Source organism: Pleurodeles waltl, chromosome 7 (genome assembly GCF_031143425.1).
Source record: "Pleurodeles waltl isolate 20211129_DDA chromosome 7, aPleWal1.hap1.20221129, whole genome shotgun sequence".
In the NCBI taxonomy this organism is placed as follows: Eukaryota; Metazoa; Chordata; class Amphibia; order Caudata; family Salamandridae; genus Pleurodeles; species Pleurodeles waltl.
Window position 1 is genome coordinate 1,543,673,819 of NC_090446.1, and position 26,481 is coordinate 1,543,700,299.

At 45.1% G+C, this 26,481-nt stretch overlaps 1 protein-coding gene across 1 annotated transcript in view; it reads right to left on the reverse strand.

Moving 5' to 3' along the window:
- The window catches only part of LOC138246673 (carcinoembryonic antigen-related cell adhesion molecule 6-like), a 178,384-nt gene that overhangs the window by 100,839 nt on the left and 51,064 nt on the right, over positions 1-26,481 (reverse strand). The window contains exon 2 of the mRNA XM_069201428.1: positions 8,840-9,033. Coding sequence (XP_069057529.1) covers positions 8,840-8,909 — 70 coding nt within the window. The 5' untranslated portion in view covers positions 8,910-9,033. The remainder of the gene's footprint in view (positions 1-8,839; positions 9,034-26,481) is intronic.

Genomic DNA, 26,481 nt, shown 5'->3' on the forward strand with positions numbered 1-26,481 from the left:
CGCCACCAACTTTGCGGGTAAAATCAATGCTCCACCTGCATCGTGGCTAGTAGATCGATGCATTGAGGCTGGAGAAACAACACCCACTTGTGGCTGCTGATAACGACGCAAACCTCAAGCAGCATGGTTTTCTAACACTGTTCACGCATCGTCAAAGTCATTGTGAACTTGCACGGATCCGAGGTGCCCTGTCCGGAAATCGATGCATTGCTCTCTTATGAGGGAGAAAAACAACGCATCACGTACCCGACCTGTGTAGAAACGACACCTGGCCTCACTTGCGAATAAGGAATCAACACATTGCTGACTTTTCAGACACACACTTGCGGCTTTATTTTTGATGCAAACCAAGTACTTTGTTTAACACCAACGTTTCCATTGTTTTCCATTGAGTAAGACTCTTATTCTTTTGAAAATTCATATCTTTACTTGTGTATTTTAGATTTTTGTCATTTTGGTCTTGTTTGATTTAGACAAATACTATCTATTTTTCTAAACTGGTGTAGTGTCCATTTTGTAGTGTTTCCACTGTATTACTGTGTGTGATGGAACAAATATTTTACACATTGCTTCTGAGATAAGTCCGACTGCTTGTGCCAAGCTACCAATGGGGTAAGCAAGGGTTATCTAAGTGTGTATCTTCATTGGTCTCACTAGAGTGATGGTCCCTGCTTGGTCAGAGTACAAACTGATTGCCAACCAGAGACCCCATTTCTAGCAGTTATGTTATGTTATTTTATGTTAATTTGATTTGACTTCCTGAACAAATCACCCCATGAAGGGTATCTTGGTGCTGAGGAAAAGTCAAACATTTAAAAACAATGGGGCTGCCCTGTGTCCCTCAGATCCTAGGTATCCAATGTTACAAACTATAAAGTGTTCTGACGGGTATCACAATTCCTTTGTATGAAAAATAGGTGTTAGATTATCACACCTACACCTCAATATATGTTGTTCAAAAACTGGGAGAGTGTTGGCCTATACTAACCATTGTTTAACACACCGCAAAAACCATTTCCCCTAAATAAAAACCATAAAATGACAAATATAATTACTTGGAATATTCATAGTTAAATCATAACTTGGCGATAAGGTCACACACAGTGGAAAAAATAAGTTTGACATTATATAATACCGACAAACACTGATATTAACCTGAAATAAAGAAACAGACATGCCTGTTCTTTCTCCTATCAATAGTTCAACAAACACCCTTTATCATTATTAGCACATATGTTAGGATGGTTTACAAGGAACCTGAAACAATGTGAAAGCCATCAACTTTTTGACCCTAACCCTTCCGCAGGTCTTTAAGGATGTAGACAGCCTAAATTATGTATGATTTTACGGAAAACAAACTTCTCCAAGCCCGGATGGAGTCTACAACACGGATCCGTAACCATATATCCAAAATTCAATATGTGGAAACCCCCAATGAAACGGCCTTCACAATGTGGGCTGACCCACGCATGCCATTTCCCAAGGGCAAAACAATGCTTGCCTGAACCACAAATATGCATTGAGTCTGCCTTAACCACGCATATGTCTTAACCATTCATATGCGTTAACTACGCATATGCATAGTTAAGGCATAGAGCAGTCTAGCTGTCCAGGCGGATCATGAACAGGAACAGGAAGGCTCAGGAGAGGTATGTGGGACAGTGGACAGGTTTTGGGGGGTAGTTTTTAGGGGTGGGGTAGTTTTAGGGCTTAGGGTGGGTGGAGCTCAGGTTAGTTGTTTGGCAGGGGCAGGGTTTTAGGGCTCAAGGTGTGGGGTTTGGGTAGTTGTAAGGGATAGGGTCTGGTTTTAGGGTTCAAGGCGGGGAGAAGAGCCAGTTTTCAGGAGTGGAGGTCAGTTTTAGAGCTCAGGGTAGGGTGCTGGGGTCATGTTAGTTTTTAGCAGTGGGCAGAGTTCGACGGCTCATGGCAGGGGGGCTGGGGTAGTTTATAGCAGGGGGCGGGATTTTAGGCCTTAGGACAAGGGGGAGAGGAAGGGGTAGCTTTAAGGGCAGGGCAGGTCAGTTTTAGAGCTCAGGGCGGGGGGGTCAGTGTATTTTTAAGGGCATGGTTTGTTTTACACCTCATGGAGGGTGGGCTTAGGGCTCAGGGTGGGGAGTGGACGGGACATTTTTAAGGGCTGAGGCAGGATGGTTTTCAGGGCTGGGGTATCGGGTGTTAGGGCGCAGGACAGGGGGGAATTTACCATGCATATTCTTTTACCAAACATGTCTTTACAACAAATTTAGTTGCAGAGGCATGCGTGGTAAAGGCATGCATGGTAAAGAAGCAGTCATGGTTCAGATCGCGTTGTTTAGGCATGTGTGGTTCAGGCATGCATGGTTGTATCATACAAACCCAATGGGGTTCACTTAACAAATATTAACACAGGTTCCTAGGTAAATACAGCAACAAATAGTACTTTCTTCCTGGTGCCCAAGTGATTCAAGGGCAGCTGGCATCAAAAACTAAGGCCCAGATTTAAGAGGGCCTAGCACCTCCTTACACCACATCAGTGTCATCTTTTATGATGCTAATGTGGCCCAACAAGGCCAAATCTACTGTGCCATATTTACAAAGCATGCATTGTGCCACTTTGTAACTGTCTCGCCACAGTATGCCTGCGCCAAGCATAATATATAGAAGAGGGGCATCCCTCCATTAGGGGGACTGCATAAATGGCACAGTGGAATCTAAGAGACTCCACTGTGCCATTTGTAGCGGCTATTTTTAATGTCTCCACAGAGCAGGCATTGAAAGGGGGCTTACCATAGTTTGCAATAGGCCTCTATGTTCTCTGCAGGACTAGTGCCAAAAAGTTGGAACTAATTCTGCACAGTACATCAATAGCGTAAAAAATGTTGATGCTATTGTCCCTACCCTGTGCTATGGTGTGCTGTATATTGAATACGGTGCACACCTAGTGGCGGTAGGGGGCAATAAGGGGTGCAAGAAAGGTGGTGCTGCATTGGATGCAGCACCACTTTTCTTAAATTCGGGCCAAATGTTCCCCACAGCGTGTGAATGCCAAATGCCAAGGACAAGTTGTAGGCAAGAATATAACTCTAGGATAAAACAGAGCTGTCTTGAGAAGTTTCCTGAATTTATTATGGTCTGTAGAGGAATGGGTGTGGTATGGCAAGTTGTTTCAATAAGAGGGAGCCAGGTAGGGAAAAACCTAGTTCCACCCTTGCCCGTCGGGTATCAGGGACAGTAAGTAAGGAATTGTCCATGGATCCCAAGTTCCTGACTGGTCAATAGTATCTGAGCTTTTGGTGTAAATACCTGGTTTAACAATGATTTTTTCCTGGCAGGCAGCCAGTGTAGGGTCCTCAGAAGAGGTGTGGAAGCAGGGCCTGAAGGGAGATTGCAAATGAGCCCTGCTCCTGTATTTTCATCTGTGATATGTATATTTATATATTTGAAATAAATGCATAGTATTTTGTAGTGTATATCATAAATATGCTTTTCAAAGAAAAATATCTAATTGAATATAGTGTTGCAGTAGTGTGCCACAGAATGGAGATTACTAGCCCACACCACATTCCCTGAATAGGCCTTGGGCTGCTCTGTTTTGCTACCCATAGAGAGTTAAGTGCTATAATGGGGTTTTTGGATGCTAGTAAGGACTCAATTATGGACTCATTAATTGCTCATGAATCACACTTTGCTTAACCAATAGCCCAATTTCTTACATAAGTAAATACATTTGTTTTCTAATTATTTTCCATTATTATTTACCCTTCCAAATCCGAGATAGTGTTACTTCCTGCCTTTTGAGGGAACAGCCTGCTTGGTGCTGTTTAAAGGGAATCCTCCATTATGACTCTACTTGTGATGCAATTGTGTTTGCCTGACTGGTCGCTCGCTGGACTCATTGGGATCTTTGTGTTCCGCTTATCCCCACCTTTCTCCAGTTCTAAGCCTAGTTTTCCAGTTATTTCCCTTCTTGCTGTGCATTGTTTCTGGAACAGTCTTGGACCTACAGTTTAAACCTGGTGCCTGACCTTGTTTCTGTGCATAATAGCACATAGCTGTGTTCAGGGAAGGTACTGTACCCATCAGCAAGAAGAGCTGCTCTTGACATAATGACATAATAAATGAAACTCTGATCCTCCAGTTCAAAAGAACTGACATACTCCATACTACTTTAGCACCAAATTCCTAGGACTCACCAAATGTAAAATTAAAATACATTTACCCTAATTGTACCATTCATGCTTACAAGAGGCTAATATTTACCCCTTGTACTATGTTGTCATCATGAAATAAATCAGGGCTTACCCAACTGAAAAATGAACCTGCAGGCAACAGAACTGTACCTCGACCAGTAGAACCTGACACTCACTCATATTGTATGTAATATGAAATACCTGGCAGAAAGAGCCATGTTTGTGTCTGGTTATGATATTGTATAACAGATATTTTATTGATGCATGGGCCTACCCAATATGACGGCCTCACTAACTCATATAGCTCAAATAAATAGAGGAGATTCTGCACCTAACAACTGCAATATACCCAAAGTGCAGCGTAGTCTTCAGATATTAGGCAATCAGGCTAAGCTTCCTGCTGCAAACCAGTGTGAGCCACAACATTATGGCCCTCATTAAGACAGCCTCGGTGACGGCTGCCAAAAGATGGTATCCGCGGATAACATCCGTCCGCCAAATTATGACCACAGCCGGATTTTCGCCACAAGAAGGGTGGAAATCCAGTTGTTTCCATACTGGTGGATGGTGTTAAGGTTGCACTGCTACCACCAGCAGCGCCACAGCAGTAGTCCGCCGCAAGCCATATTATGAGAAATAATACAGCCTGGAGGTGTTCTCCTGGCGGGCGCTGCTGGCGGTAGCAGCACCCCGTCCCGTTCCCTGCCGGAAAACCCCCTGGATGCAAGTAAGTTGGGTTTCCGACAGGAGAGTGTGGTGTTGTGTGTGTGTCGGGGGTTGTGTGCATGAATGTGTGAGAATGTGAGTGAATACAAATGTGTGTGTAGTGTTGTTTGCGTGGGTATATGCATGTGTGAGAATGCATGTATGAATGGAAATGTGTATACGTGTCTGCATGTCAGTGTGAATGCATGTACGGATCTGTGCGAGAATGAATGGATGTATGTGTGAATGAATGTGTGTTTGCCTGTGTGAGTGAGTGTGTGTATACGTGGTGCGTGTCAGCGAGTGTGAGTGGATGGAGGTGTGGGGGACAGGAAGGGGGGCATGGATGGAGATGGGGGGCATCTAATTTATGTTGGCAGCATGCCCAGTAAAGCTCTTTCACTGGGAGCCACCCAATTTGTTCTACATTCACAAGGTAAGGGTATATCTCCCCTGTGCTTTGATCTGGACTCTCTATAAGCAATAGAGAACAACCCAAGGTCACAACAATTGATCACACAGCCATGCACTTGCAATCACTAGGAGAAGCCCAGGGACAGATAAGGTACAATTAAAAGGCTGTAAGCTATGAGAAACTCTAGGCTCAAGAAAAGCAAGATGAAGGGGGGAAGTTTAAAGAATTCAACATCCACCAAAAATTATGGGTCAATTACCAGCAATTCAATTCATGATATTTAGGGCCTAATTTTGAGTTTGGCAGATGGGAAGGCCCGTCCGCCAAACTCCCGACAGGGTGGCTGCCGCATTTGTGGTGACCACCCCGCCAGACCTATTAGAAGCTTCCCGCTAGGTCAGCGGGCGGAAACCATCTCACCTCCCATTAGAGGGACAAGCAGGAGTTATTTGGCCTAACTCCTTATTTGGTGGTTCTTGAGGCATTTTAATTCTGAAGTTCTGGGGCTTGACCTACTGCGTACCAAATACTATGATTTTTAACACTTGACTCTCAGTGGTGGTGCAATTCAAGTAGTCAAAGGTTCTTTGAGAGGGATGCAGGTGTGAATCATACAGTGGTGCAAGACTCAAAGTATAAATAGTAACTCAAATAAAATGTTTCTTCAATCAAACACTTGCCTTGTGAAAAAAGTATTATCTTAAAATAAGCACAAAAGGCACACTTTCTAAATATTAATAACCATAGTCTCTTATGGTTGGCGCTCCTTGGTGGTATCACTAAGTCTCCCAGTCCCCCTCCAGGGAGGCTTGTTCTTTCAAAATACAATATTGGAGGTAACTCCCAGACACAGCCTACACATAATAAAGTCTATGTTTGAATGGAACTTCACTATATTTGTGCCAGTCCTCAACAGGCCTACTGGCCTCAAACAGTGTTACATGGCCCAAAGTGTGAAGGGACTTGAGCAAATATCTGTTGACTCTGGTCTCCCAGTGCTAAGAGTGTGTTACCTCTTGCGGTCTTTCCCCCATGACATTTTGGACTTCCTTCAGTCTGTAGATGGTCCATGTTGATGTTGGATGTCTACCTCTGTGGCTTCTCAGAATCCGTAAGTGTTCCTTTAACCTGCCTCAGTATGACAGTCCCAGGCAAAAGACCTGCTTCCACGGTGGCCACCTCTTGGCATTGGGGGGTCACCAGCGGGATCTACACACTAGGGATGGCTCTTACTTCCTGGCAGCCCCCACCTGGCATACAGGGGTTGCCAACTGGTTGGGCACACGGTTGATGACCCTTATTTCATGGTGGCCACCAAGTGTTATATAGGGGTTGCAGAATGGTTCTTCAGAAGGGCAAGGGCCCTTACTTGTTGGTGGCCCCCTTGGGGCACACTGGGGTTGCCAACTTATCTGTGCAATGGTTCAGAGCAGACTAGGTGCCTCACACTTCATTTACCAGGATCCACTTGGCAGGATCTCCATGGCCCTCCTCCCCTATAGGCACCCCTTGCCTCCTAACAGGGTCCATCAGCCTTGGCAGGTAAGCAAAAAACTAGTGCTACAGGATAAGAGCAACTGGTCTTGAGGTCTTGAGTGATGGCCCCTCAGCCACAAGGAGACTATCCCACTTTGGTTCTTAGTCCTGGTTCCAGCAGCAGGAAGTCTTGGTAATCTCCTACTGTGTTGAACAGTACTGTTGAACAAAGTGCAGGACTCATAATCCCACCTTTAATTTCCAAATCCTGAAACAAATGTGATTTAGGGTCTGATTACTATATTGCACGAACAAGGTGATGGGTGAAATGCTTGAATTAATCTCAGCCACTGACAGTCAGTCTGGCCAGCATCCCAATCCTTGTTTTTTCCCTGCCATGCCAACTCAGTTTAGATTCAGAGGTTTCCAAATTAGTCTTGACCGGACTCTAACGGGAACAGTACCACCAGGTCACATCAGTCAGAGCTCCAAGCTTAAAAACATACCTGTAATTCACTTTTTAGCCATCAATAATTTGTTGTTATATAGAATCACAAAATCATCTGCCCCCACTTTCAGCTGTTAGGCAGGGGAAGAGAAGTAATGGGGGTCAATATACCATGGTATGTATCCCTGTTCCAAAGGTTAAAAAAAAGTACTTGTCATCCTTGGCCAACCACACTATCCCTCTTGCCTTCATTCTCTGCATCTCTGCTTTCTGCTTTCAGTCATAGCAGACAAGGCTTTTATGACATAGCAACAGTGGGTAACGAGTTATGCTATCAACTGTTCCTGCATCAAAGCAGTGAATTGTCAAATTTAGAATCTGACATTCACACAAATGGCTATCAGTAAGAAACATGCATAATAAATAATCCCATGTATTATAGGTTTATTGTGAATTTATATCTAAACAATGTGATCTTTGTGTGTCGATAATATGTCAGAGACATTAACTTTAGAGAATATCGCATTAAAGTCATCTGATTTCATTGTTAATGCTGACACAAAAACCATATTAACATGAGATATGAATGCCAAGAAAGAACTACTAAATATGGTTTAAAATGTATTGGTAGAAATTCTTCAAATTTAAAAACGTCTATGAAAAAAATGTTTTCAGTACACTGGAAAGTGAGAAGATAGATGCACTAATATATAAAAAAATTAGGGCCTCATTATGGCCATGGCGGCCGGCGGTACATTGGTGGTAACAGGCTGGCGGTGTCCCGGCAGTGAATTATGACCGTGGTGCATTAGCCACGGCCATACCGCCGGCCCCTCCAATTGATCGCCAGGCAGTCATAATCCCCAGGGCAGCAGTGCAAGCACCGCTGCCCTGGGGATTGAGTCCCCAACCGCCAGCCTGTCCATGGCGGTAAACACCGCCATGGAAAGGCCAGCGGTAAGGGGGATTCGGCGTGCCCCTGCACTTGGCATGGGCAGTGCAGATGTCCCCAGGCACAGCCCCATCATGCATTTCACTGCCCGAAATACGCTATGGGTGCTGCTGCACCCACTGCACCCGCTGCACATCAACATTGCCGCTAGCTCTATCATGAGCCGGTTGCAATGTTGATGTGACTTTTCCGCTGGGCCAGCGGACAGAAACGCTGTTTCCATCCGATGACCCAGTGGAAAAGTCATAATGGGGAGCCACATATACTGCCAGCACTAGCAGTATAGTGGCACCTGTAGTTTTGGCGGTCTTATAGTAAGACGGCCGAAGTCATAATGAGGGCCTTAATCTTAACTTGATAGCTGGCCTAAATGTATGGAAACAACTATATCTCCAAATATGCAAGTTCTTTTCAGTCTTTGACAATTACAGCCCATGCTCTCCTCAGTTTTGCCCCATGCTTCATAATCACCTTTTCTATTTGCGATTCTGGACACTGGAATAACATGGGGAAATTTCAGTGCCCTGATGTTGTCAACAGATTAGAACGCACTGTAACACCAGTAGCACTGGAGTGCTGTATTACTGGTAGCTCCAGGGTGTTATAGTCACGTACACTATCTGTCACACTATTTGCATATATTGCTTATTTGTAGCATTCCCATTTTCTCTTACCTATGAGGATCCATCCTTGGAGGTTTTGTTTACACCTAGGAGAACCTTCGGATGGGAACACACCCAGCATCTCTGGTGGAATGTCACTGTCCTTCACTGATGCAAGCCTGTCTTCTTTGAGTGACAATATAGTGATATACTCAAGGCAGATCCATATGGAGTGCAGACAAGGAAAACAATGTCTTTCTGGTAGCCTGAAGATGCAAAATATCATTGGATTAGAGAAAATGCCATACTATTGGGATATTGCAAGGCACAGAGGAGTTTGCTGTTGATGCAGAGATTCAAGGGCCACAGAACTCAAAGGGAACATTCTAAATCATGTTGCAATTCCAATATAGGCCAAACCCTCACCGCCTCCTTCCTATAATGTCATATGTTTTCTGACTGTTTGATTAAATGTATAGTTGGTTGGAAAAACTGTGATAATCCTAAAGGGTTAGGCCAACTTCCCCTAGTGTCATATAAGTAATATTGTCAAGTATCTGTTTTCCAAAATTAAAAAAATACAAAGACTCTTGTGTGTTCTATTCAAAATGTAATTTAATTAATCTTGTTAGTTTTGCAAGGAATTCTAAATTTCCCACAAATTGCGGCTTTGATGGGTGTTGCTTCCAACAAAAAAAAAAGTACTTGATGACAACTAAACATACATGGGTTTCAGTATTTACATTTTCCACAAAGCAAATATTTGTAGATCATATTTTGCAAAATTTGGACCAGCTTCCAAAATTCCACTTGTTCTGTATTTCCAAAATAAAGATACTTTTTTGGAAGCAAAGCTCATAAAAGATGCAATTTGTTGGAAATGTTGAATTCATTGTGGAACCCTCAGGTTCTGACAACAGACTAAGAGCAACATAACCCCCTGCAGCCAGGGCATCAAAGGCAGGGCCTCTGTGGACTTCGAAGATATGTCTTTGAAATCTTCCCCACTTCAAAGGCACCATTGGGTATAAGTATTGGACCTCAGACACCACCGCTTCAGTACACATCTGGACCTGTGAAGACTTTACCAGAAATAAGGATTGCTGTACTCCTGAAGGACTTGACACTCTGCTGAACTGCTACTTTGCTGATTTCCTTCCTTGCTGTGTTGCCCTGCTGACTGCTGCTTTTTCTTTTCATTAGGGGCTGGTGTGCTCAATAGAACTGTGCTTCACCAATCAGGCCATTGCCTTGTATTGTACCATGCAAGAAGTGACCCCGTATGCCAGGAGGGGTCACAGTACGCAAGGTAACTGTGCTTTGCAGATCGGGTGACCCATATGCCTTGAGGGGCTGCAGTGCACTCCAGAGCCGTATCAAGCTGTGCTGACTGTTGACCGTGTGTTGCACTGCTGGAGGGGTGACTCCATACGCCAGAACACGCTGGACCACATTGAGTGGTCCATCATCCGGGTGCGAAGAAGTTGCTGCGACCCCCGAGTTCGGAGGAGTGACCAGTACGGCAGAGGGGGCCGCTCACATTGCTAAAGCCATGGGTCCGGGTCATTGAGCTGTGCACCTCAGAAGGCCCGAGGACACTAGCAATGCATTCAGAAGCTTGCTGGAGCATCAAGGTTCCTTTTGTCCCCAAAGCCAAGAAGATAAAAACTTTCCACTTATTAATGGAACTGGAACAACTCCCATCATCAGGATACTCTTCAGCGTGGCTCACTAGTGAGAGCTGGTGCCTGATGGGAGCTGCATTTATGAAAATGTGCAGCCAGACTTTGGACTTTGCTGTTCTGGGCCAGAAATGACTGCACCACTGCCAGGTTGAATACCACTTAAGCAGGTAAGCTAAGAACTGGGTCTACAGGACGCAGTGAGAGACATTGCTTGGACAGGCACATCCCTACTTGATTTTAAGTGACTATAACTTATGAACTGAGTCCGAAAGGAGGATACCCTCTGACAGGGCCTAATAGTCACACTACTTGGATGTCGCAAGACGTGAATGAGGAATCGTAACACTCGTTACAGGAAATTGAGTATTGTGGGGAGTGGGCAGACAACTACTAGAGTGTACTGTACATGAGGGAACTGTATTATTGCTTTCTGAATGTCATTTACCATTGTGCATGTGTAAAATTAGAATTAAAATACTATTTTAAATAAAATAAGTATTTGGCTAGAGATTGATTTATTGTGTTTACAGTCTGCATGTTGAATTATGAGTTGTGTTCACTGGCCTGTATTTACACTTCCCCTCTGAGGGAGCCTGACTGCTGGGGCCACATTACTAACTGAGAGGCAGGTGCAGAACGAGGTGCTTGACCCAGCTGAGCAGGATCCATTCAAGGGTGGGCCCCGGGACATCAGGAGGAAAAGGCTTAAACCACCTTCATTGGGCCCAGAAACCCCTGAATGCCCCATGGCCCTCTTAACATAGTTCTGACAGTATATTTTGAGAGCATGGATGTTGCTACAGATTAGTTCATTCCCCCATGTTAGATACACCCCTATGATGGAACATTCAGAAGTATATCCCGGGGATGAAATAAAGCCTCTAAGATCCAATTTATCTGAATCCATTTTAGGTAGGAACATTGTGCTTTTAGACTATAGAGCTTGCTATTTTAGACCATGGTGGACGCCATCTTTCCAATTTCTACAGAATCATTATCTTTCTGTCATTTGATGCAAATGTCTTCTGACCTTATCATTCTAAGAATTGTGACATTGTCAGGTCATGTGACTGATGACATATCAGTCTGGGTCAGGTGCAAGGCCAAATACAACAAGTCCAGGCATGTAGTCAAAATAGTGTAGTCTGAATCGATGTCCTCATGTCAGAAATTCCAATCTCTAATAAGATTTAGTATATGTGGACTGCCAATTGACCACTTAAGTAGAGAGGTTCTTTGCCTAGATTTTCACATGAGGTTCTGCCAGAGCATGGTCTCACCCACTACCAATTAATTCAGAAGTGGCTACAGCTTACCCTATGCTGCTAAAGTCAGGTTGGGGAGAACCTACTACTGCAGTTCCTGCTTGTCCTTTGCAAGTAACTCTGCTTTCCTGCCTCTTCTGATAATGACAGCTCTTTCTGCGCAGCTCTCCCTAAGAAGCTCTAGACTGCAAGTACTCTACTTCCCATGCTCTGTACATGTAGCACTATAGGCAATATAAACAAGTGTTTGCGCTGAGCAATACTATATGTCTTGACTAAATAGCTGCTCCTGCTGCTGGATCCCAGCCAATGGCACCAAAAGTAAGAGGTCATGGTGAAGGAATAATGCCATCTTGTGGCCTTAGAGGAGGAGGAGGAGGCACGGGCCTCTACTTCCTTGCTCCTTCAGCCAGGCTTGCCTCCTTCTCTAACCCAGCAGTGCCATTGATGCCACCTGTAGCCAGGTGTAGTAAGGTTACGTAGTAGCTTTTGTGGATATGGTATTTTAGCCATAGGCCTGTAGTCTGTGCCCTTTAGCCTAGATACATTCCATTTTATTTATTTTATTTTTCAATCAGAAGCTCTTCTCTGTGGTGATATTTTAGTGTCACTATCTTATCCTTTTTTAGCATAGAAATGTTATCTAGAACGCACGTTTCAATAAATCATACTGAACCAAATTCTGCTTCTATTTTTCTTTCCATGTGTAAGACGTATGTAACTGAGAGAAAAGGATGAGATCTGTTCCAACACGATTTCCCCTGAGAAATCAGAATGTCATGCGCACAGTTGCCACGTCAAGGTGCTGGTGAGATACTGCTAGCTGTCCAAAGAGTTAGGCAATTGTCACAAGGTGTGGTACTGGACTGAGATCCCCACATATTAATGGTGCTGCTGCCAAATCTGGCAATCTCATTAGTATATGAGAGCCAACACATCATCCCATGTATTATAAGTTTATCACATGCCAGTACTGCTGCCCAAAAACATGCTGCAGAGTAGCTGACCCACAAGCATGGCTCCATTTATGTTGCACATATTGTCAAGTAATTGTGCAGCATACTCATTAATGGCAGATCATTAATTTATTAACACATAAAGGCCCTAATTATGAGTTTGGCAGTTGTAAAAGGCCATCGGCCAAACTCCTGCAGTCAGGTTACTGCCAGTGTGGTCCCCTTCCCGCGACCCCTGTTAAGAGTTTCCCGCTCGGTCAGTGGGCAGAAACAGATTTTCCACCCGCTGGCTCCAGCGGGAAACAGCCCACAACATTGATGCCGGCTCATAATTGAGTTGATAGCAATGTTGCAGTGCGTAGGGTGTTCCAGCACCTGTTGCTCTTTTCACTTTCCGCATTGTGAGACAGGGCTGGCCTTGGGGGCCCCTGCACTGCCCATGCTGAGAGCATGAGCAGTGCAGAGGCCCCCTTGAGGCCCCTTCAACCCATCTCCCCCAGCCTTTATATGGCGGTGCTACCGCAATGTAGAAGCTGGCAGAGAGGGTACTCACAATCCCCAGGGGCATCGCTGCCCTGTCTGATCAGGACCGCTAGCACCACTAGCCCCTCCAGTGATGGAGAAGTGGCGGTGCTGGCCATCTGACAATGCGCAACTGCCATGGTCATAATTGTGGATGTCGGACAGCAGCATTGGCAGCGGTCTGACTGCAAACACTGCCCCCAGGATCGTATTGAGGGGCAAAGTGTCTGTTCAGTTTCACCTCTTAATATCATTTAACCTAAACTCTAATTTTAATTATGTTGGTGGCCTGGCTTCATTCCTTGCAGTCAGTGATATTGCATTATGTGATGCATGTGTGGGAAAATGTTGGCCCGGTGACTAGTGAAATCCCTAGGGGACCAGCAATTATCTGCTACTGTGCCACTATAGACAGTATAAGCAAGTGTTTGCACAGAGCATCACTATTCGTGTTTTTTACCTGTCTTGATCATATTGCTATTCCTGCTGCTGGAACCCAGTGGATGATAGCCGGCTAGCACCAAAAGTTAGATGCCATGTCGAAGGAATAGTGCCAGCTGGTGGCCTTAGACAAGGAGGAGGAGGCACGGGCCTCTACTTCTTTTCTCCTTCAGCCAGACTTTCCTCCTTCTCCAACCCAGCAGTGCCATCGTTGCCACTTACAACCAAGCTCCACTGCCACACGGGGCCAAAACACAAGGAACCCCTCCCTCCTCATCATCAATCGACCCCCTTCTCCACCGTATGCTCTGAGAGCTGTTGCCTATTAGGCGTGGCCAGCAGAACCTGGGTCGGGAAGTGCTCAGTGTCTGAAAGGACCTGGGTGGCCTCAGAGACCTCGTTTATTGAACATTTTTATAGGCAGCAGGGGCTGTTATGGGTGAAGAGAGCTGGATGGGGATTTTTGGAAAAGGGAATATTTAGGGTTTTACTTGGAAGGGGGTGGGACTGTTGTGTTTGGAGCGGGTGGGTTTCTCATGTTCAAAAATAAAGAGGCCTTTCTCTATAGTATCTGTTTTTGCATTGCTAGTTAGTGTATCATTAGTGGTTTATGGGAGCAAGATGAGAAGCTGTCCTCTGAAGTTGTCAGCCATTATATGGCACATCCACTTTGCTCCCTAGGCTTTCCCTAACTGAAGTCCCTTGCCATGTATTGATCCTTCAGTAGGTTATACTTTCCTCATCCTACGGTCCAGTATACCGATGTTGTAATGGAAGACTCACAATATTATTTATGTTTGACTTTATTGCTTGATGAGGTTTTGCAGCATACAGCCACCTTTCAGTGATATTTGAATGCTAGTTAATTACTGCCCTTGTCCTACCCTCTTGAACATATCGACCTCTGATGGGGTCTTCCAAGTGCCAACAACATACACAAACATCCCAATCTCTCCTTGTAGGAGGCTGGTCTGGCTTATAGTGGGAACCTGATGGTACTTACACCTTGTGCCAAGTTCAGTTATCCCTTATTAGTAGATTAGTAGTGTTCTAGCAGCTTAGGCTGATAGTGGTAGCTATAGCAGAGCAGCTTAGTCTGAACTAGGAGACATGCAAAGCTCCTACTTTACCACTTACAGTATATCATATAGCACTATATCATAAGAATCACAATACTCAGAATTACTAAAAATAAAGGTACTTTATTTTAGTGACAATGTGCCAAAAATATCTCAGAGGATATACTCCCTTAGGAGGAAGTAAAATACACAAAATATACACACAAACCAAAATCAGGTAAGTAAATAGTTAGAAAAGTAGTGCAAACACTGTAGAATACAATAGGATGCAATAGGCCAAGGGGCAACACAAATCATATACTAAGAAAGTGGAATGCGAACCACTTAGGGACCCCAGGCCTAGTGTAGTGTGTAGAGGGTCACTGGGAGTGTAAGAAAACACTAAGGGTGTCCAAGATACCCTACTCCAACACCCTGAAAAGTAGGAGTAAATTTACCCTACTTCCCCAGAAACACACTAAAGTCGTGATAGGAGATTCTGCAAAGACCACAACAGACTGCAAAGCACTGAAGGCAGATTCCTGGACCTGAGGACATGCAAAGGAAGGGGACCAAGTCCAGGGGTCACAAAAGTGTCCAGGGGGCAGGAGCCCACTAAACCCTGGATGAAGGTGCAAAATGGCTGCCTCCGGGTGGAAGAAGCTGAAGATTCTACAACAACGGAAGATGCATGGAACTTCTCTTTTGCACAAAAGATGTCCACGGCGTGCTGGAGGATGCAGAGTTGTTTCCACGCAGAAAGACCGCAAACAGGCCTTGATAGATGCAAAGGTCACGGTTAAAGAAAAAGGGTGCTGCCTGGGCCCAGGAAGGACCAGGAGGTTGCCACTTGGAAGATGAGACAGAGGGGGCGCCCAGCAACACAGAGAGCCCATGCAGAAGCAGGCAGCACCCGCAGAAGTACTTGAACACAGGTTCAAGAAAACTGAGCATGGCAGTCGTCTCAACACTACAAAGGAGGGTCCCACTAAGCTGGTGGTCAACTCAGTGAGTTGAGCAATGCAGGACGGAGTGCTGGGGCCTAGGCTCTGTTGTGCACAAAGTATTCCTTGCAAAAGTGCACAGAAGCCCGAGCAGCTGCAGTTCACGCAGTACACAGGATTACTGCCTGCCGTGGGGAGGCAAGGACTTACCTCCACCAAATTTGGACAGATGGACCACTGGACTGTCGGGGTCACTTGGATCCAGCTTCTGTGTTCCAGGGACCACGCTTGTCACGATGAGAGGGGACCCAGAGGACCAGTGAAGCAGAAGTTTGGTACCTGCATTAGCAGAGGGAAGATTCCATCGACCCATAGGAGTTTTCTTCTTAGCTTCCAGTGCAGGGTGAAGGCAGGCAGCCCTCAGAGCATGCACCACTAGGAAACAGTCAAGAAAGCTGGCAGGATTAGGCGCTACAATGTCGCTGGTAGTCTTCTTGCTACTTTGTTGCAGTTTTGCAGGTGTCCTGGAGCAGTCAGCGGTCGATCCTTGGCAGAAGTCGAAGAGGGAGATGCAGAGGAACTCTGGTGAGCTCTTGCATTCGTTATTTGAAGAGAAGCCCACAGTAGAGACCCTAAATAGCCCTCAGAAGAGGATTGGCCACCTAGTCAGGTAAGCACCTATCGGGAGGGGTCTCTGACGTCACCTGCTGGTACTGGCCACTCAGAGGCCTCCATTGTGCCCTCACACCTCTGCATTCAAGATGGCAGAGGTCTGGGACACACTAGACGAGTTCTAAGCACCACCCCTGGGGTGGTGATGGACAGGGGAGTGGTCACTCCCCTTTCCTTTGTCCAGTTTCACACCAGAGCAGGGGCCGGGGGATCCCTGAACCAGTGAAGACTGGTTTATGCAAGAAGGGTACCATCTGTGCCCTTCAAAGCATTTCCAGAGGCCAGGAGAGGTTACTCCTCTCAGGCCCTTAACACCTATTTCCAAAGGGAGAGGGCGTAACACCCTCTCTCAGAGGAAATTCTTTGTTCTGCCTTCCTGGGACTGGGCTGCCCAGACCCCAGGAGGGCAGAAGCCTGTCTGTGGGTTGGCAGCAGCGGTAGCTGCAGTGTAAACCCCAGAGAGCTGGTTTGGCAGTACCTGGGGTCCATGCTGGAGCCCCGGGGATGCCTGGGATTGGCACCCCAATACCAGATTTGGCATGGGGGGACAATTCCATGATCTTAGACATGCTACATGGCCATATTCAGAGTTACCATTGTGAAGCAACATATAGGTATTGACCTCCTCCCCTGCCCCAGTCAGCCCTGCTGCCCTCACGGAGGAAGCTATGGACCGCTCTGTAGGGCAGAAATCCAGTGTCAATGCCATCCAGGGGCTAGCATCAGATGTGCAGCAGACCAGTGCCTACCTGGATGGTATTCACGGTGCTGTGTCTGGCCTACAGAGATCTTTTCAGGCTCTGGCCTCCTCTTAGACATCAACCAGTGTCCCTGGTCATTCCATCCCCCCTCCAACCACCTCCACCCCGTCCAGCACCCCACTCCCTTCACCCATCCAAAGCACACATTCAGACATGCAGGCACACACCTCAACACACAAGAAGCACACTTCAAAACACAAGCCCCACACTTCCCACCACAGGCATACTCACAGCCAACATACACAGCCACACACACCAACATCCAGTTCCCCCAGTGTGTCCGCATCTTCCGCCTCCCTGTCTGTCCCCTCTAAATGCACACCCACAAACATTGCACCCTCATTCAATGTTGCTGACCCTATTCTTGCAGTCACCACAAAATCAGACATCCATTCATGCACCCTAGACACCACACCTGAACTCACAACAACAACTTTAGTTGAGACGTGCAGCACACTAACCAAACTTGCAGACACACAGACAACATACATTGACACTGCCAGCCTGTCTTGTCCCACTGTGTCCACCCCCCTTCTCCTTAGACAGTCAAACGCACCAAAACACCCACCCATCACACATCCACCACACCTTAGCATACTGTCCAGTCCCCTGCAGCCACGTCGAGCACACCTACTTCTGTCACAACCACTCCCTCTACCTCCTCTCCCACGACTTCCTCCAGGTCCATCCCACTTGCCCCTAAAAAATGTTTCCTATCCCGTGTTGACCTATTCGAACCCACTGGCCCACCCCGTCTCATCCCTAAACGTGCCCACCTCCTTGCCCTGTCCACTCTTCCCACGTCACAGCCCCACCGTCCGACCTTCCCATTCAGGTGCTACCTCCCCTGTGATCAAGAGACCCCGTGCTGGCCCTGGAACATCCGCCGCACCCCAGGCCAAGTCCACTCCACCTGCTTCAAGGTCCAGATCCAAGCCCACTCCACCATCCAAACGTAAAGACAAGCCCACCCATCCCAGTCGTGAGCCCCCACCCCGCCCCTGTTACCTGAGGTGCCTGGATGCCCCATTGTTGCTCCTATGAGGTGGAGTACCTTTGCACTTGTGGGAGTCAAGTTGGGGCCAATTTGGCCCATCGGACTATGAACTATGGCTGGCCATTGGCCTTATGTTGCACTTATGTTGCTCATTGAGATGAATTAAAAATCGTGTGGCCAGTGTTGTTTATGGCACACTCTGAATCCATGGTTCATCATTTCTTTGGTTGGGGGTGTTGGGCACATGTGTGTACTTTGGGCATGTTGGATTTGCCTTGCGTCGGGTAAGTACCTCTTGCTGTGGAGTGTATGGCTTGTGCTGTTGTGAAGGGTTGTGGGTGCATTGCGGGGTGGGTGGAGTGGGTGATTATGTAACTGTGTCCTTTCTTCTCTTGTTTAGTAGGTTGCGGTACTTACAGTCATCGTCTTCGTCGGTGGTCTCGTTGTGGAGGTATATGGCAAGGAGAAGGGCTGGCATGATCTGCAACTCTCTATCCATTTCTGCTTTGGCATGTTGTCCGTGCCTCAGGTGAGTGTTTCCTTTTCTTTGGTTCGTTTCCGCCTGGCTTTGCGTGGCGGTGGTTCCCACCCGGGAACTGACGGCGGTCTAGTTCTTCATTATTTATTGGACGGGTAGGGCCATTCCGTCAGCCTGTGGGCGTGCTCTGCCGTCGTTCTTGGCACTCCTCTGCTGGCAGTGAGTGGTTATCGGGCTGCCTGTTTTTATGTTCATAATTTGGCGGTTGTTATCGCCACATCCGCCAAAGCGGTGTTTACCGATGTGTTCATAATGAGGGCCTAAGTTCTAAACATGAATAGATGAAGCTGCCTGCTAGCACTCTCAATCTTCCCAAACCGTATTGCAGAGTTACCCAAAGGGCTTTTCTAATGCTGGCGGTAGTGCTAGGGAAGACATCACAAAAAAAGGCCCCACCTATTTTGTTGGATGTTTACAAGATGAACCTCAACTGTAGGGTTATTCAGGAGGATTATCCATCACTGGCAACTAGACTGAAAGAAAACACAGAGTTAGTGGATAATCCACGACTGTGACCACCATGTCAAAACTGCCAAACAAACAACGAGCAATCTGGCAAGCTCATATTTAATTCTTTAAAAAAATTAAAAATAAACTTAAAGAAACTTAAAATTAGGACTTGCAATAAGGATACTCTACATTGCATAGATTTTGTAAACAACACAAGACGTGATTCACAAAAGTAAAGTTACACTTATAGTGTGAGTTTGGGAATAGCAGGTTTTCCATCACACACTTTACAGGTAGTAAAAATGCAAGTAGTAAGTAACATATTATTTTAACAGATGTTACTACTAGTTAGTTACTATTCATAAAGTTAGTTACTACTAGTAGTAGAGTTACACTGCAAGAGTAAATTTATACCAAAGATGTGACTTTGTCCTCTTGGATCAGCCTATAGTACACGCTAGTACTACTTATCCTTGAATAGACATTGTCCTAGGGCTCTACACTACAATGCTATCCCTTTCATGCCTGGTGGCTAGTAGGACTCGTGTGGGCTATTGTTTGGTTAAGAAGATCTTGTAACAATTGGGTTCGCGTTAACAACATTTGCCTACTAAGTGTGTGATCCATTCATGTCTCAACTCACACATTCTGGGGGAAGAGGGTTAGGGGTTCATGAATGGATGATAAAGGGGTAGTTGGGGAAAGGTGGGACAAAAAAACACAACATTCATCAAGTCAAAGAGCAGCACATCATATTCACATCAGTTGTGGAAGGAAGAAGACAGTTCAGATACCAAATGCAAACAGTCCTTCAGCCCCAGAGTAACAATTAATCTAGTTGTTATCTATGTGATAGTCCTGGCAACCTTGGCGTGGCTTCCCCCGACTTTTTGCCTTCAGATCTCCTGTTTTTGCTGACTTCGTTTTTGCTGGCCTTAGGATTCTGACCACTTCACCACTGATAACCAGTTCTAAAGTGCTTGTGCTTTTTCCCCAAAACAAGGTGGCATTGGCTCATACCAAATTAGCATATTTAGTTTACCTATCAGTCCCTAGTAAAGTGCATTACATGTACCTGTAAATTAAAACCTACTGTGGGCCTGCAGCACTGATTGTATCACCCAATTAAGTAGCCCTCTAACCATGTGTGCAGTGTTATACTCTCATGTTGAAGTAAATCATTTGCCAGGCCCAAACCTTCCCTTTTCATACACATACGTCACCCCTAAGCTAGGCCTTGGACAGCCCAGAGGGCATGGTGCAATATACATAAAATGTAGAACATGTACTTTTCAGTTTTACATGTCCTGGTAGTGAAAAACTCCCTAAGTCGTTTTCACTACTGCAAGGAACCTCTCTCTAAGGAGAACATTGGAATTCCGTCACCGCATTTTATAAGTGCAATTCACAAATAAAAAAGTGATAGACTTTCCAAGTTTAGTGTTTCTGGAATCACAATTTAAAATCACACCTTATTGTGTAGTCGACTTTTAAATTGCAGCACTGAAAATGCCACTTTTAACAAGTTCACATTTTCTTATTTTAGCCAATTTGTGCCTGCTGCCTGTCTCTGATCATATGTCTGTGGTGGGTGAGAGTTGGACTTTGTGTATTCCTCTTAGACAGCCACACACACAGGGAGGTTAGGTGTGTCTCAATGGGCCATCTGTGGTAGGAGCAGCTAGGCACAGCCTCACTTGCACCTGAATAGGCTGTGTCCTGTCTACACACAAAGCCTGCATAACACTTTGTGGTAAGCCTGGAGCCTGGGCTGGAAGGGCAGGGAATCTGTGTGCTTCAAATGCATCTCTTTGAAGTCTCCCCAACTTCAAGGCCAAGTTAGGTATAAGTACTATACCTCTGAACCTCAGTACACTTCTGGACATGAGAAGATTCTGCCAGGAAGAATAACATTTGTGTTGATGGAATACCACTATGCTGGGCAGCTACTTTGCTGAATTTCTGCCTTGATGTGTCACCCTGCTGACTGCTGCTCTCTCTTGCCTGGGAAAGAAGGACTGGACCTACATCATTTGAGCCCAGAGTGACTCAAAGGGCTAGTTGGCTAGCCTCCTGATTTGAAGTCGCAGGGACATAAAATACTTCCAACCACTCTGCTTCTGCTCCTGGACATGCCATCTCTAAGTCTGTCTTGTAAGTATGTCCTGCCAAGTTGTGCTACCACAGTACTGGGCCCTTGGAAGTGGTTCTAGTTGTTTTGCTTCAGCAGAACTGATGCATCTTCTTTCAAACTGGTGCTTGGAATAATGTATAGTGGTTAACATTACTATTTGTGAAAAAAAAACATGGAACTTCACTGAAAAAACAAAGGTTACAGGGACATTATAGTTAGGAAACAGAATTTAAAAGAAACATAGAAATTCACTTAAAAAAAACAAAGGTGACAGGAACGTTATAGTTAGGTTCACAATTTAAACGTACAAAACCATAGACATTCAACCGTTGTTATCAAAGATGTAATGAGTGCTGTAATTTGTGGGGTAATTAGCAGTGCATAACTACCCTATATAGGTTTTGTTGTAGGCTACTTGGTCAGGGAACTAGAGTTCACGCTCAAACTCATCAGCTGACACACTTGAGTCTGATCAACTGCACAGTTATCACAACCGGAAATGCTTCTTCTGACTGCAATAACTGTTTCAGCTGCACTGATCACACGCTAGGAAGACATACTGGCTGCCAAACAAGCTTTATTTCCAGCCTGCTGAGCTCTGGCCATTGTCACATCTTCCCATATTAATAGACCAAAGGGTTGTGATCCAGGTATATCTATTTTTGGTCACTCATATAGAACTGGACCATTCTCTGAATGCTTATTGGTGCTGCACTTGTCAACCTTTGTTGCCTTCACCTCTGCCCTTGACTTAAGCCGTGCCACTTGAAACCAAGCCATTGGAGAGGTTGGTTGGATTCTTTTGTTGCTGGTGATTATGTTGGCTGTGAGATAACAGCACTGCACTCTCTAGAGGTTGAAGGCTGCCTGCGAGAACTTCTGCCTGGGCTTCGAACTTTCACCCATTCTTCCTCTAGGTCTCATGCTTTATCGACAATTCAAGTCTTGTAAAGTAAATTTCTCTTTCTGAAAAAGAAATGAAAGTGTTAGTTATTTTTGTTGTACTGTTCCTGTATTAAACACAACATATAATCTCAAAAGAAAGTAACACAAAAGAAAAAGGGAGGAGAAGTTTGGATTTTTTGTTTATGGTGATACTGACATAAGCTACCTCCGGAGACAACCAGGAGGTGGAAGACACGATGTGCATCTTTGAGGAATTACTATATGCAGCGGTGTTTTAATCTGAGTCTTGTGCCACTTGGAGGTTGCCGATACAGGTGATGCTTGCACACTACAGGTGACAGTTCTGCTTTGTAATGCCGTCACCCTCTTCTTCCTCATGACCAGCTTTTTCTTTTATCATTGTGATCTGAGCTGTTTACCTTTTCTCATCACCACCACCAACTATCTTGTTAAGTGTTCCCAACCAGACAGTGAGATATTTTTTTCGGATAGGTCATTTAGCCTCAAGTACATAGTGCAAACTTGGCTTACCCTGACAAATGTTCCTGTGGCAAATGGAGCATACGGCAATGTTATCCTCCTGCTTGCTAATTGTGAAGAAGTCCTAAACTAGGAAGGATAACTTTTTCAGTATGTCACTGCCAATGGCTGAAGGATTGGAGGTAGGTGGGTGTATTGTTTGTCTCTCTGTAGGGTGTAATTCAATGTGTGGCAGTGGTAGATGTAGGTCTCGCAGGACTCTTACAAATTTGGAAGCCAATGGTGGTTGAGCAGGTTGAATAGGAAAGGTCACCTTGGTGTCCTCTAAGTTGCCATCTATATTGACAATCACTAACTTGTCATCATTGCCATTCCTTCCATGATTCTTAGGGTTTCAGGAGGTTTCTTCTTCCTTGTGTTTTGTGGGGGGGTCTCTGACTCGGCTGGGGGTCCACCCCATGTCCAGGTAATCAGAAGGGGAGCTTAAAAAGCTTGGACAATATCTTTTTTGTACTGGCGATTGTGAAACCAGAGGTTCAAGAAGAGGTGCATCCTGCTCAGCAGGAAACTCAACATCCTGTTTTGCTCCTACTTCAGGAATAACTGTTGCTGGCTGCAGCTCCTATGGTCCACTTTCCACAGTTTCCTTTAAAGACTGGGTACTTTGCAACTGAGACGAATCCAGTTCATACTTACTGCTCATCTCCATGACTGCAGTGGCTGCATAGCTGAGAGACAAAGGCTTAAACTTAGGTTGTGATGGTGCTGTTGATGCAGGAGTTTTGCTCCCAGGCTTTTGCTAACCAGGGTAGGGTGCTGCAGGTCCACCACATTTGTTGAAGCATCTCCTCCGCATTGGCCACTTTTTTTAGCAGGAACACTCTTCTTCCGGCCATCTTCAGGGTCTTAGTACTGGCAGTTGCCTCGTAGCTGCACAAGTGGAAGCAGACAAGAACTCCAGTGGTATCACTCAGTGTTAGCCTTCTTTTTAGAAGTACAGTTTGTGAAGAAATCAGCAAAATGTGACATTTGCAGTTTTAATCTATGGACAATATAATTTAGCAAGGTAATCTAAAATAATTAACAATGGTTCCAAATCATGCATAAAAATAATATTTCAATTACATATAAATTAAAAAAGTTTACTTTTGGTGCCTCTAAGGCCAATGAGACTCCTGTGGTAGGTAATGGGTGCAGAGTAAAATGGATTAATTATTTAAAAAATATTTCTGTTTTGCACTTATGGCCTATGACGCACCTATGGTAGATAGGGTGTGCAGGGAAAAAATTTAATATCCTTCAACAAATATTGCTGATGTGCGCCTTTAAAACACCTCTTGCAGACAGGGAGTGCAGGGGAAATTGAAATATTAATCCTTGAAAAATTTTTGCTGGTGTGTGCCTATGATGCCTATAGCACGCAAGGGGCGTGGGGAAAAGTTGAATCATCATTAAAAAAAATTGTGCTGGAGTGTGCCTCTGAAAACTCTATGACAGGCAGAAGGTGCTGGAAAAATGGAATAATCCTTTAAAAATATTGGTGGTGTGCACCAATGGCCTATGAAACACCTACAGCAAATGGGGTGAAAAATAATCCTTAAAAAAGTGTAGCTGGTGTGCGCTTGTGGCCTATGAGGCACGTATGGCAGGCAGGGGGTGTAGGAGAAAATTTTTATAACCCTTAAAATATTATTCCTGGTGAATGCCTATGAAACTACGACAACTTGCAGGGGGTGCAGATGGAAATGGTATAAACTTTAAAAGATTATTCTTAGTGTGTGCCTATGGCCTATGGCCCATGAAGCACTCATGGCAGACAGTGGAAATTTGGAATGCTCCTTAAAAATATGATTGCTGTTGTGTGTCTATGAAACACCTGTTGCAGGCAGGGGGAGCAGGAAAAAATGAAATAATTGAAAAAAATAATTGCTGGTGTCAGCCAAGGGACTATAAGAAATTTTATGGGTGGCAAGGAGGCACAGATAAAAATGGAAAAACATGTATCAAAAAACACTGTATCATCTTCAAGCAAATTAAACTCATATCAGGGGAAAAATGGAGAAAAAACAAATAGGTTTAGGTCTCTTCTATAAATGTCCATAGAAATGGCTATGAAAAGTGGAGAAAAAGATGTCAAACACTGGCTACACAAAATGGTCACTGGCCAAATTTTCAAAACTAAAAGCAAGAAGGCATGGACGACAAAGAGCACATGGCGGCCTATGGAAAAGACACACTTACTACACAAAATGGCCACCCTGGCACATGGACAGGCCACCAAGGGCAAAGGCATGGACAACAAATAACACAAGCTGGTCTGTAGCAAAAGTAAAGCACACTGGCTACTCACAATTGCCGCCCCGGCACATGGCGACAAAGGGAGAAGACATGGACAACAGAGAACACATACAGGCTTATGGCAAAAATACACTGACAAAACAAATTGTCCACTGGCCACAAGTTTGCAACAGCAAGCAAGAAGGCAAGGACAACAAAGAACAAATGCAGGGCAATGGAAAAAGCACAATGACTACACAAAATGGCCTCACTGCCACATGGCATGGAAAACAAATACACAGTGGTAGCCTATGGCTAGAACACAAACGCAGACACACACACACTGGCCACACAAAAATGGCATGGTGAATGAAGAAGGGGACACTACCGTTAATCCAGCAATTTCAAAATGGAATATGTTTGGAATAGGAAGGTTGCTAGGGTCAAATTCAATTAGGTAAGGCTCAGGGATGCAAATATATTATCAAGTGACATTATTGGATGCAGTGCCTGGAAGGCGAAGGTGTATTAGATTATATTTTTTGGGAAGAATGGGGCAGAAATCTGAGAAAACTGAGAAACTGCCAAAGAAGACTGGGTATAAGACTCTGAAGGAGGTAGGTGGCCAGATAGCAGTCTTGTTCAAAACACATCAGATCCCAGTGGGCTATACTCACCTTCATGTTCAGGAGTGCAATTACTTTGGCTTGACTTTATCTAGAGGTTTGATGAGATTCTGGATCTCTCAGGGATTTAAGGAGATAGGGGGTTTGTAATAAGTGGTAAATTCATTACATGGGAAGAAGTGTGGGGCTCAGTGTAATCAGTTTATCCTGAGCTTTTTGCAGTTGTCTCATTGTTTCAAAATCATGTATGAATCGATTCAAGAAGCCCTCCGGGTAATGCACTCATTTGTTAAGAGTAAGGTCACAGGCATTGGTAACCGGTATAGGTTGCTATGCAGCCATTCGACCCAGGAATTTGTTTCCAGTTTTTGGGAGAAAATTTTTGAGAAAACCCAATGCAGATTATCTGAAGATGATTGGCAGGTTATGTCTGAGATTGGTTATAAGTCTTTGAGAGCAGCAAACATTAATAGAATGTCCTTCTTGTCCCAATGGCAAGCCTATTACACTCATAATGCCCTTCATAAATTGTTCTCAGCAGTCCCTGATCAATGCTTTTGTTGACAAGAAGCTGTAGGGGATTGGTTCCGTATATCTTACACATGTCCCTAACTTTATCAGTTGCGCAGAGGCCTTTTCCACTTTAATCAAGGGTGTACAGATTGAAATAGTCCCAGATGTTCAGGGCCATATTTATACTTTTTGACGCACAACTGCGCCAACGCAGTTGTGCGTCAAAATTTTTAATGCCGGCTAACGCCATTCCAAAGCGCCATGCGGGCGCCGTATTCATTGAATGACGTTAGCCGCCGTTAGCCGGAGCTGCGGAGTGGTTTGGGTAAAAAAAAATGACTCACACCAGGCAGCGCCGGCGTAGGGGAAAATGGAGCTTGGGTGTCAACAAATGGGGCAAGTCAGGCTGAGGCAAAAATTTTGCCTCAACCCGATTTGCCTCATTTTTTTTTACGCCCAGACGCCATTGACATGGCTCCTGTCTTAGCA